The following is a 12,474-nucleotide window of genomic DNA, read 5'->3' on the forward strand; positions in this document are numbered from 1 at the left end:
TCATTGTTTGGTACTCCAAATGTTTTTACTGATTAGCAAACAGTACACCAATGTCTCCTGTCACTGAGGGATTTTTGATCCTGGTGAGTGGAGAGAGCAATTTTATCAACGAACAGGTGCAGTGGTGAAACCAGGGGGGGGGGGGGTTAATGGGGCCTTGGCAATCATAGATTAATTTTTGCCACCCCATTCATTTGAGGAAACTATACTTTAAGCAATACAAAAACTAGAATACATAATTTTCCCTAAATGGGATGTCTTCCACCTGCATGCAGCTACACACCAAAATGGAAGTCGGCGGTACCTCACTTATTTTTCAAGTTATCATGCTCACAACATGCATGAACAAACAGACGAACAGACTGAGGGTATTTCCAGTTCCCCCTCTTAGCTCTGATGGAGGACAATAAACATAAAAATAAAACATGTTAAAAATAATAAATGATGTCTTCAGGAATACAAGGGCAAAGCAACAATGATAAGAGGATACAAATGACAGACCATCTATTTATGTAGCTACACTTTCTCGTTTATTTACATGTGTGCATGTAAACTTTACATATTTACATTCAGTTTTATGTTAAAATACAGGAAAAACAATATGAGCTCAGTAAGTAAAGAAAGTATCTGACAGCATAAATCAAACCATGAAAACATGAAATATTCTGATGTATTTGTAGTAAAATGTCTGTTCTTCTTAAAACGTTTCTCTTCCAAGAAAAAGCCCGTCTCAGAATGCTCTGTGTTGTCCCAGAGAGGCCCCTCAGAGTGACCGAGCTGCACACAATCTGTGCTGCTGGACCTTTGTTCTTCCTGCCAGCATCAGCCATTTGCTTTCATTTGCTCAGCCGTGCAGCACCGGGGCCATTTTCTCAGCACAACCCAAACCCTGTGGCCTCTCGACAGAACAGTGTGAGAGCCGAGCGCAGTCACAAGGTGTCACCATCCCCGGGTGAAATGCAGCTCAGAAGGTTGTGGTGGAGTCCAGCGGTGTTGGAGTGGAGTCATTGGCCCAGTGGAGTGTAAAGTTAGCCCTGCTCTGGGGACTGGGCTCTGGCACAGGAAAAGCTATGTGGGCAGCCACCCCAACAGTCAGCACAAGAACTAAGAACAACAAGGTGAGTCCACGTCGTGTGATCAGCTGAGAGGCAGAGAGTTTCTCCTCAGATTTAGTGTTTAAAGTATTTTTGCTAGGTTCAGAATCGCCCTCAGTTCCTCCTGCGCTCGTGATTTTGCCCTCAGACTCATGGCTCGTCTTCAGCTCCAGATCTTGGGTTATAACAGGACTGTAACCATCTGTTTTAATGTCACTGTTCAGCGGGGCCTTTATGGTGCAAAAAAAAAGCTGTTAAATGTGTGAGCAGCCTCAAGGTCACAAGAGGACAACAACTAAAACTTACTGTGTCAGGGCAGAGAGCCACGTCCGGCAGCAGACCGGTAGTTTCATTCAGGACCGGACCAACAGGAGGTTTTGGTGTCACCATTATCACTTTCCCTGCTCGCTGCTGAGCCTGAAGCACATTAAGGATATATTCAACACGCACAAATACAAAACACATTTATACATGAAACTGACTCAAAAACTGTTTAAACAACAGGCCGATGTCCCAGTCTCTGAGGGATCTGAACAGTGAATGTAGTTTTATAGATGAGTGAATGTTTGGACTGAAATTGAACAGAGAATGAAGTAAATATTAATGTTTTTGTATGTGTGTATGTGTGTGTGTGTGCAAGATATTCATTTGGGTAAGAGTTACCCTGTAGAAAAGGACAGGAGAAATTTATTTTTTCTTGTGTGAGGCTGAGAGGAGTGACGAATCCTGGAGAGTGGAGAGAAACATTTTATCCACCACCAGGAGCAAAGCCAAGGGGTGGCCAGTGGTGGACGTGGCCACCATAGATTAATGTTGTGCCATCCCAAGTGCCTCCCCAAACATTTGAGGAAACTATACTTTGAACCAATATAAAAACTAGAAACCATTGCTTCCTCAAATTATAGGTAGGGTCAGTTTACATGTACAGTAGTCCCTCGCTACTTTGCGGTTAATTTATCGCAGACTCGCTTTATCGCGGTTTTTCAATATAAGTCTGGACACTACACATAATGGCTGATTGACGGATGAGCCACACAATCGTCATGGAATTTTTATTTAAAATAAATTATTTTAAAGTATTTAGCACCTGCTGCAGGATAAACGTCCTGCTGCAGCTGATCAGCTGTTCTCCGTACAGAATGTGCAAAGTGGGCGTGGCCATGAGCGCTTGCAGGTGGCTGAGAGCAGAGGAGTCCGGGAGCTGAAATGGTGGTGAGCGTCTTGGATTTTGAGATAGCAACCCAATTTTCAAAATGAACCTTTTTTATGTCTAGATGCAGCTACATCAGTATGGAAGTCGGTGCCTCACTTATTTTTCAAGTTATTGCTCATGACATTCATGGACGAATGGAGTATTTCCAATTCCCCATTTTTGCTCCGCGGCGAAAATCAAAAACAAATAAGTTTGTACACATTTTTATTTTATTTTTTAAGTTTCATTTGGTTATTTCATGAGACTTTTTAATTTATATTAAACCTCCATGTCGTAATTTAAAAAGAAAAATTCTCAAATATCAAAGCCACACAAAGAGACTGTTTTCAACTTGGCTAATGATTTTTCCTACAGTCATAAGACTGACATTTAAAAACTATCAACATCAGCTCTGTTGCTTTGTTATCCTGTTGTTAAAAAAAAGACAATAGGTACAGGGAGGAAATAAACTGCAGTGCTTCATTTTTTGTTTGATACGTCAAAAAACAAGTTCTTCAAAAACTCAGATTTTCTCACAGCAGGTGCAAATGCAGCAGGAGACCTGTTTTAGTTAAAACTCTAGTTTACTGCAGAAGACTACAAAGATTGTTATCAAAATTATTTTTTAGCAATGAATATGAACTGATTAAAATAATCTATTCTGCTTTTCTTCCAGGCAGTAGTTGTAGGTGAGGCCTCAGAATATGATGGTGAGGTTCCATTTTGAAACTTTATTGTTCCAAATATAATGTCTGTCACAGTTGTAATAGTCAGTTTGCAAAGTTTTAAAATACGTTTTATAAAAGATGAATACAAACAGGAGAGCATCTCACCTTCTGTGTGACTTTTTCCCAGTTGAGTTTAAAAATGAGAATGAGAAAGAAACTCGTCTGAAGGAACACACAAATTAGGAGGCCGAGCCACAAACCTGACAAGAACGATACAAATTCAGACACATAATTAATAATTACATTTTATATATTTACACAAATAAAAAATGAATTGATGTTCATATTGTACAAATAAAACTGCTGAGCTTTTTGCTTTTAAAGTTTTGATGCGAAGATGACGGTGATTGAAATCACGTAAAGTGAGTAAACCTCATTAATTTGAAAAGAAAGAATATCAATCAAAGGTATTTTTAAACTATTCAGTTTAATTTATTTTTTTTATGTGGATCAAGATAATTCTGATCAAAGCTAAGACTTAATCAAATCACTCATTTGTCACTTAGACACCAAACTAAACATGTTCAGATAAATCAGAGTCGCCCTTCTGTTAATAGTTTAGTTATTTAAAAAGACTTTTCTCAGTTTGAGTGGGCAGAGAAGAGCTGCACTGAGGCAGGAGGTAAATTATGGACTGCAGGGAGGAAAATTAAAAAATGAGCAGAGAATGAGAAGACGGACCCAGCGGGCATCGCTGATGACTCATGGTTTAAATGGAAACTGTAAATTTTCTGTTTATTTCCAGGATGATGATCTTTGAACAAACAGGACCTACAGATGGTCAGAGATCTCAGTAAAAGAGTTACAGCAACATGCTGATCACCGACTGCTGAATTCATGAGGGAAAAGGCTTTTATTGTGAAAGCTAGTACAATATCCTAATGTTTTCCTAAAGCTGATATTAAAATCTGGATTAAATACTTTTATAATGTTCATCTAGAGCAGTGGTTCTCAAACAAGCTTTTTACAAGCACGTTTATGTTTAACAACCTGTTAAAATACACCAAAATGCAGTAAATCACATCTACTTTATTCAAAATTTTCTGGGGGAAAAGCTTCATCCACACCTCTGTTTAAAAAATTAGAAATTCTTACAATTTATTATGTGAATAAGCATCAAACAGGAAACTTTATGTACAAAGTTATATGTTTTCCATTATCTTTACCTAAATATTTTCATAATTTTTTAAAGTGTAATTCTTATTGTCATTCATACTCTACAAGCAGGAGGTGTGATTTACATGTCCCCTTCTGCAGAACCACTGCTGCTAAATGTTCATTCTTGCATCAAGGTGTTGTGCTGTGGAACAGTTTAAAACAACTAAGTGAATCATAAACAAACTTATAAGTATTTAAAAGAAAGTTGGAAAAAAGTGTACAGATTTTTAACACATTTGTTTTATTTTTTATTATTATTTTAATATTTTTGGACAATTTAAATTTATTATGAAGTATTATCTATTGCTGTGGTATTTGTGTGTGTTTAAAGTAAGATGTAAGCTTATGTTTAAAGCTTTTATTTACTTTTTCTTTATTTTTCTAGAAAGGAGGGAGGGCGTCTTGTAAGTCCATTTTGGGTTTTTATGACCTCTCGTGCACATTTTGTTATTTATCTTTTCCTGTATTTGTATTGTTTCTTTTTTTGTGCAATCAATAAAATAACAAAATGACAAGTGAGAGCACATTTATTATGATCATTATGTGAAGAGGTAAAGTTTTAAAGTGTTTTTTGATACTGTTAATTTTCTCAAAATTGTAATTTTTGGAAGTTGAAATGAAAAATTTTAATTAAGCATGTATTGAATGAAGAATACCCCATGTTTAAAATAATAAAAATTGTATTGACACTATGAGAGAACAGATCTTAAGTATTTATGTTACACAAATATTTCCAGTGCATTAAAGTGACAAACTGAAGAAAATTATTTAATAAACATGAGTTATGAGGGGGTCCCTGAACCCAAAAAGTTTGAGAACCCCTGCTCTAGAGAAGCATATAATTATATAATATAAACAATAATATTGTACAAATAAAATATTATTTTATGGAATTCTGTCAGGCAATAATTAAATTGCTGAGCATTTTGCTCTTGTTAAAATTTTAAATTTCAATCTGATTTTTTACATATCCTTAACAAATGACATCCTCCTGAATCGTTTCAATAAATCCTAAATCTGGAACTAATTGTGACAGTCATTCTTTAGACCAAAAATTGATCTTAGGATTCATGCATGTAAAATATTTGAACAAATTACCTAAAATTCTGAGCTGAGCAGCAAACATCAGTGCGATCCCTACAGGCAGGCCGATCACATAGTAGGACACCAAATTGCACAAGGCAGCAATTTTCTGCATCCCGGTGCCGACAAGTATTCCTGAGCATACGCACTGAATAGGCCCGAGAGTTTGACACAAAACATAGACACTGATGTGACAACAAGAAACAAGCAGCATGTGCACTGATCATCGTGCGTGTAAAACATGACAGGAACAGGAACGTACCAGCAGGGCGTCAAGGAACTGCAGAAACGTGTAAACTGTCAGGTTGTCTGAGACCAGCGCCACTATTTCACTGCGGATGGAAGAAGGAGATCAGCACAACGAAACTGAGCTGACAGAGGTGTGTTGAAGTGAAACTCACTCATCAGAGGTAAAAATGTAGCCCAGGACGGACTTACTGCCGGCCAGGACAAAACCCTGGAGCACGGCAAGCACACCTGCAGCAAACACACACCCTCAGACTCACACAAATATCACATGTGCTTTGACTTAAAAAATTACTAATAACATAAATAAGAGGTTCACAATGCTGCATACCTGACAGAACCAGGGCGACCTTACAGGTGACTATGGCTCGGGCTGTGTCCCCGGCCCCCAGGGCGTTTCCAACACGCACACAGGCAGCTGCATGGACTCCTAAAGGGAACTGAAGATGCATGCTTTAGTTACAGTTTGCTAACAAACAACACATTTTGCGTTATTAGTGCATGATGCATACCATGTATGCTATACTTCCTATCTCCACTATCACATGCTGCGCCGCGAGATCCACCTCTCCAAGCACACCTGATCAGCATTCAGACATTAACTTTAATTATATGACCTGCAGGAAGAAACTCACACAGAAATAAATACATCAAATAAAGGGTTTAAATGAGTCCCTCGGCTTTTCTGTTCTGTAGCTTTCTCCAGAAAAGTGACCAAAACCATAACTTTTTTTTTTTTTCTATTTAAATTTTCACCATGCGTCTATTGCAAGGCTGAGATTCATTCAACTTAGGAACTCAAATTAAAACAGACACAAAACAAAATAATTAAGAAACAAGACAATAAATGGTTTTCAGACAACTTAAAGGTTTTATTTAAAGGTGCATTATCTAATGTTTCGAAATCTGACAGGAAAAATTGTGTCCCACAAAATATTTCAAATGCATTTTGCATTTTTTTTTTTTTGGAGCATTAAACATAAAGCTGCAACAATTTTTTTCTAATTTACTGTTTTTACATGATACTCTGAGCCAGGTCAAAAATATATTTTTGCACAGTTAAACAAATTTTTTTAAATAATAATTTTAAATTTTAAATGTTTCTTTCAGTTGAACAAACCAGCACAGATATCAGTGATGTTTTTCAAGTATAAGTGTGTGTGAAGACAAAATCACTTTAAATCATGACGAGGGCTGTCGTCTACTTTCTCACACGATGAGATGTTCAGAATAATTTTTTTCAGAAAGATTAGCTTTGATTATTCCCGAGCAAATTTTATTCATTTACTCTAAAAGTTAAATGTATCGTGTATTTTCACTGTATCTATGCTGTGTTCTGGTGGACCTGTCAACCTTTTTGTTGTTGTTGTTAATTTGTTTTCTCTTGCCTTCAGAATGATTTAAAATGGGGTTTTTTTCCAGTTTGATTCAAAATGTAGGAGGATGTCTCTGAAAGATGCAGCCCAATTTATCTCCTGCAACACCGTCATTCTTTAATCTTTAATTGTAAATTATTAAATGTGGTAACTGTGCAAACATACATTTTGGGTGGATATGTTGGCACTGGGGCGGTGGCTCAAATGGTAGAGCTGTTGTCTCTCAGCGAGCGGGTCGCCCCATTGAATCCCGGCTTTTCTGGGTGGAGTTTGCATGTTAGGCTGATTGGTAACTCTAAACCACATGTGTCAAACTCAAGGTCTGGGGTCCAAATGTGGCTCTCGTTGACATCTTATCTGGCATCCAAGATGTTGTTTTAAATGTAAAATACTTTTATCTCTTTAATTTTTTTTTGGTGATATTTGATTATGATGTCAAAAGTGCAACAGAGAACGTCAAACGAGACCAGTCAAACTCTTGTTGAGGAACCTGCAACCAGGAACCTGAAACCAAGAAAAGATGTTGGGTATCTAACTTGAGTTAATGTAGGTTCTGAAACCGGCCCTTAATTTATAAAAAGGTTTTAATTTTGGCCCCATTTATAAATGAGTTTGACACCCCTGCTCTAAATTGTCTCTAGTGTGAGTGAGAGGATGAATGTTTGTTTGTCTCATTTGTCTCTTTGTGGCCCTGTGATGGACTGGAGACCTGTCCAGGGTGTCCAATGCCTCTCACATAGTGATGGCTGGACATGGGTACCAGTGACCCCACGACCCGAAAAGAAAGAAGCGAGTAAAGATGATGGACGGATGGATGGACGGATGGATGGATGGATGGGTGGATGGGTGTAAACCCTTTGAATTTAATGACCACTCATCTACACAGGATTGAATTAAAGTGTTTTTTCTTTTAAAGGGGATTAAAGTTAAGCAGTTCTCTCTCAGAGAGAAATAATGTGAGTCATTTGATGTCCTCTGAAGTGACGGGAACATTTTTCTGTTTGGCTTTCACCTCTCACCTGCAAGGAAGCCTCCCACCTCCCAGACCCACCACTCAAAGCAGATCATGAAGACGCTGGGGACAGCCAGCTTCATGTAGGAGTCCCAGTCCTGCAGACACTCCGTGGACCAGCCTGCAGAGCATTTCACAACAAACCGCCCATGAGTCCACAGACCCACGAGGGTCTGTTAGAGTTCTGTGAGGATCTCACCTCCCCATGTCTGCTCATGGAGCTTCTTCCATCGGATGTAGCCGAACAACAGCAGGCAGATGATGATCTGAGAGAGGCTGTTAGCGACTGCTGATCCTCTGCACACACATAAAAAAAGTTTTCTTTAAATTTCTGTCATCCACTGAAGGACGGACAGATGTTCAGAGACATGCAGCTGTGATTCTGCCTTCTCAGCTGAGCTGTAACAGGTCTGAGAGAACGTTGCCAGGAGTCCCTGCTCCATGTGGGACAGAACAGGCGGGAAAAACTGGACCCAAGCAGCGATTTGATTGGTCAACAGTCTGACGACTAAAATGTTTGTCCAGCTGGGAGCAGATCCACTCCTGTCCCAGTCCTGTCTCCTCTCTCTGCGTCGCTCTCTAAATAAGTTTAAGAACAATAAACTGCAGTGAACTGCTGACTGAGTCAGAACAAAAAACAAATCGCCCCTCTGAGAGACGAACTGGACATTCTCTGACCCAGTTTTCATCCCGTCTCCTCTTCATCAGCTCACAACTCTTTCATCTTTACTTTCTTCCTCTAAAGTTATTGATGTCCGACATGTTTTATCTGTCGGGCTTTGTGAGCTCCGATACCGTATCCAACCAAACAAAGTCCATCGACTGTTAGACGGCGGGACAACTTGGACCCACTCACACGACTCCCAGCTCCAGAACAGAAATTAAAAGATAGTTGATCCCCAAGTTGAAGATGTTTGCCACTGCAGCCGTGTACATCTGAGGAAGAATAATCCCCTGATGGGTGAAAAAAGACAGAAAACACAGTGTTAGTTTGCACAGACAGAATAAATATCATTATATAAAAATGAACGTGTTTTTCTAAAAGAAAAGCACCACAATGAAACCAAACACAGGCTGTCAGGGTTTAAAGTGCCAACAGATTTTATACTTTTTATTATCAAATTAGCATAACTAAGTAAGACAATAACTGAAAATAAATCTAACTTTACAGGAAAAATGACACAAAACTAGACGGTGTAACAACTCTGGATGAGGAGATTGTTTTAGAGTCAATTAAAATTTGACAATTTAAAAAATACATTTCATTTGTTGTCAGCAGTTTACAAAGTTAAGATCTAAAATGCTGCAGCAGGTTCAAACTTCTGCATCAAGCAGGAATTGTCTCTGGCCATGATCAATTTAAAGAGGTTTATGTTTATTAATGCATGTTAAGCCTTAAATTTAACAACAATAGCCAAAACTGTAGAAAACATCCTCAATTTTTCACAGAATCTAAAAAAAATTATGCACATTTTTTAGTCATAGGAGTAAATAACAGGTTTTGGGGGGGGGGGGGGGGGGTTTGTTTTTGTAGTGAAGTTCAATTTCAAGTTCTAGTTTCTTTATTGTCATTCGCATCACATGTGGTACATGAGGTGGAACGAAATTGTGGGAGCTGCTGCTGTTCATCCTGAGAGGAATCTTAAACCACCTGACCAACATGATGACACCATCATCATGTCATCAGTTGTATGTGCCTACTGACTGTGAAACAAGTTGCCCCTCGAGGATAATAAAGATTCTTGAACTTGAACTCAGTGTATTCAACAAATTTAAAACTTTAAAATCTGAAGCATTACTGAAATAATAATAAGCTGCTGTTTAATATACCGTATTATTTTACATTAGTGTTTAGTGTATATTTTAGATCTGTTAGCGATTTGTTTAGAGTTTGTTTAGTGTTTATCTTAGTGTATATCTTATTTATTAACCTTTATTTAACCACAGATCTCTTTTGCAAGGGAGGCCTGGGCCTGAAGGCCTAACATGCATGTTTTTGGTCTGTGGGAGGAAACCAAAGTACCCGGAGAAAACCCACGCAAGCACGAGAAGAACATGCAAACGCCATCCAAAACGACCCAAGGTCCAACCGGGGCTTGAACCCAGGACCTTCATGCTGTGAGGCAACAGTGCTAACCACTGAGACATTGTGCTGCCATCTTAGATCCTTATATACTATTTCTATTTATACTTTATATTTTTGCTATTTATGGGCGTTACTGGTACCCTGAGTACACAATTTCGTTCCACCTCATGTACCACATGTGATGCGAATGACAATAAAGAAACTTGAACTTGAAATAGGTAGCTCAGTTGGTAGAGCTGTTGCCTCTCAGCGCAAAGTTTGCCGGTTCCAATCCCGACCTGGGACCTTTCTGGGTGAAGTTTGCATGGTCTCTCCGTGCATGTGTGGGTTTTCTCCGGATACTCCGGTTTCCTCCCACCGACCTAAAACATGCATGTTAGGTTGACTGATAACTCTAAATTGTCCCCAGGTGTGAGTGAAAGGGTGAATGGTTTTTTGTCTCTATGTGTCCCTGTGATGGACTGGAGGCCTGTCCAGGGTGTCCACCCTGGACACCTGCCTCCCGGTTCACTTTCAAAGTCATTTTAAAATCCTTCTGTATGTTTTTTTTTAATTTCTGAACAGTTCTGCCCCCTCCTATCTCTCTGATCTGCTGCAGCCATATGCTGCGCAACACTCTCTGGGGTCAGCAGACCATATGCTTTTATTGGTTCCAGGCACTCGTTTTAAGCCCAGAGGTGACAGGACCTTCTCTGTTGCAGGTCCAAGACTGTGGAATGAGTTACCACTTCATGTCAGGCAGGTCCCTCTCTCACTGTTTTTAAGTCTTGTTTAAAAACACTTTTATTCCCCGGCTTTTGACACTGTGTTTTAACATCTGTATTTTATAATGTTAGACATTTTGTTCTTATCTTTATGTCTTTGCATCTATGTATTTTATCTTGTGTCCTTTGCTTGTGTTGTTTTTGCTGTACAACACTTTGGTTGGCCTTGTGGCTGTTTAAAATGCTTTATAAATAAAGTGGTATGTTATGGTATAGTATGGTATGGTATGGTACCATTTTATTTATAGAGCACTTAAAACAGCTACAAGGCCAACCAAAGTGCTGTACAGACAGAACAATAGACAACACACGAAGCAATATACAAAATGAAGTAAATCAAAAATGTGGACATAAAAACGATGCAGATAATAATTATGACGACAAACCAGTGTGGAGCGTACAGGTTTAAAACACAGATCCTCTGGTGTTGTATGGTATGGTATGGTACGGTATGGTACGGTACGGTACGGTATGGTACGGTATGGTACCCCACCCCTTGCACTGTGACCGCTGGATGTGGGCACCATGACCCGGAAAGGGAGAAGCGAGTAAAGATAATGGATTGATCATTACAGAAACAAATAAGGTTTGGGTTTAGCTCAGACTCGTGGTGTTTGTGATGGTTTTTAAGATAAATACAGTATGTTGCAGCAACAAAAAGGCATTTTGACTTTTTTGTCGATCATCAAGCAGCACATTTTTTTTTATTTTATGTTTTTTTAAGGAGCCCATTTAAATGAAATGTGACAAAACAGTAGAGTTCTGGCTCATCACATAAGCCTACCTGGTTTTGCAGGTAGGAGACTTGCAGCTGATGCAGGAACATGGCCTGCAACACAAAGAAGGAAACTGTATTAATAAAGTTCACTGAATTACAGTATTATGTTCAGAAGATATTTTTAAGAGTTTAAAACATTATCTGATTGGATGCTTTACAGTATACTAAATCAGAGAAATACACCTGTCTTTTGACAACTGTCTCGTATTCGATGAAATGACTTCCATAAAATAACAACTTATTTATTATCTTGGTGTGAATAATCTAGAAGTTTGATTTCATCAGGTAGAAGAACATCTTAAGACCAAGGATCATGCTGGTGTTGGTTAAATATGAACAGCCTCTGTATTTGATGGATTTCATGAATAAAGTTGGGTAAATAAACCAAACACAAACTTCACAGTAAGTGTGATAGTCAGTAGGTCATAATGTTATAAAAGTCTTCTTTGTTGGTACAACTTGCTCTTGATATTTTAAGAGTTAAAACCAGAGACCAATATAGTTGATTGTGTTTATGTTTTAAAGTGACTGAAAGCAACAAGTCATTTAATAAATTTTAAAAGGGGGAACTTAAAGGTCTCAGAAAGAATGGAAACAGAGCTTTTCTGATACTTTATTGTGTGATTGTTTATGAAGCATTCACACTATTGTGATCCATTTTTCTTCCGTATGTTTTTCAGCGCGATTCACAACCCGCAGATTTCAAGCTATTTCAACAAATCATAAATCAAGACATTCAGCTCTTTCAGGGCAATCCTGCTATGACTTTTGGTATTGGTGCAACTTTAGCTTTTTGAAATATTTAGCCTTTTCTGCCATTTTTTTCCTCGTCGAAAATGAATTGAGCTCATTTTACTTCCTTCAAATATTTAGATCTGTTTACAACCTTTTACTGTACTGCTCCTTTCACATTTTGTTCTGCTTCAGCTTCTTTCAGCTTCCTTGGGCAAATTTAAA

General features: G+C 38.5%; 1 protein-coding gene across 1 annotated transcript in view; it reads right to left on the minus strand.

Annotated features, from left to right (window-relative positions):
• Positions 1-632: 632 nt before the first annotated feature.
• The window catches only part of slc47a1 (solute carrier family 47 member 1), an 18,458-nt gene continuing 6,616 nt past the window's right edge, over positions 633-12,474 (minus strand). Inside the window, exons 6-17 of the mRNA XM_037687994.1 lie at positions 11,524-11,568; positions 8,746-8,843; positions 8,089-8,186; positions 7,897-8,010; positions 6,014-6,081; positions 5,833-5,941; positions 5,657-5,732; positions 5,518-5,587; positions 5,271-5,403; positions 3,120-3,214; positions 1,401-1,511; positions 633-1,324 (exon numbers count right to left, since the gene is read on the minus strand). Coding sequence (XP_037543922.1) covers positions 965-1,324; positions 1,401-1,511; positions 3,120-3,214; positions 5,271-5,403; positions 5,518-5,587; positions 5,657-5,732; positions 5,833-5,941; positions 6,014-6,081; positions 7,897-8,010; positions 8,089-8,186; positions 8,746-8,843; positions 11,524-11,568 — 1,377 coding nt within the window. The 3' untranslated portion in view covers positions 633-964. The remainder of the gene's footprint in view (positions 1,325-1,400; positions 1,512-3,119; positions 3,215-5,270; positions 5,404-5,517; positions 5,588-5,656; positions 5,733-5,832; positions 5,942-6,013; positions 6,082-7,896; positions 8,011-8,088; positions 8,187-8,745; positions 8,844-11,523; positions 11,569-12,474) is intronic.

Source organism: Nematolebias whitei, chromosome 14 (genome assembly GCF_014905685.2).
Source record: "Nematolebias whitei isolate Nwh7 chromosome 14, NemWhi1, whole genome shotgun sequence".
NCBI classification, from domain to species: Eukaryota; Metazoa; Chordata; class Actinopteri; order Cyprinodontiformes; family Rivulidae; genus Nematolebias; species Nematolebias whitei.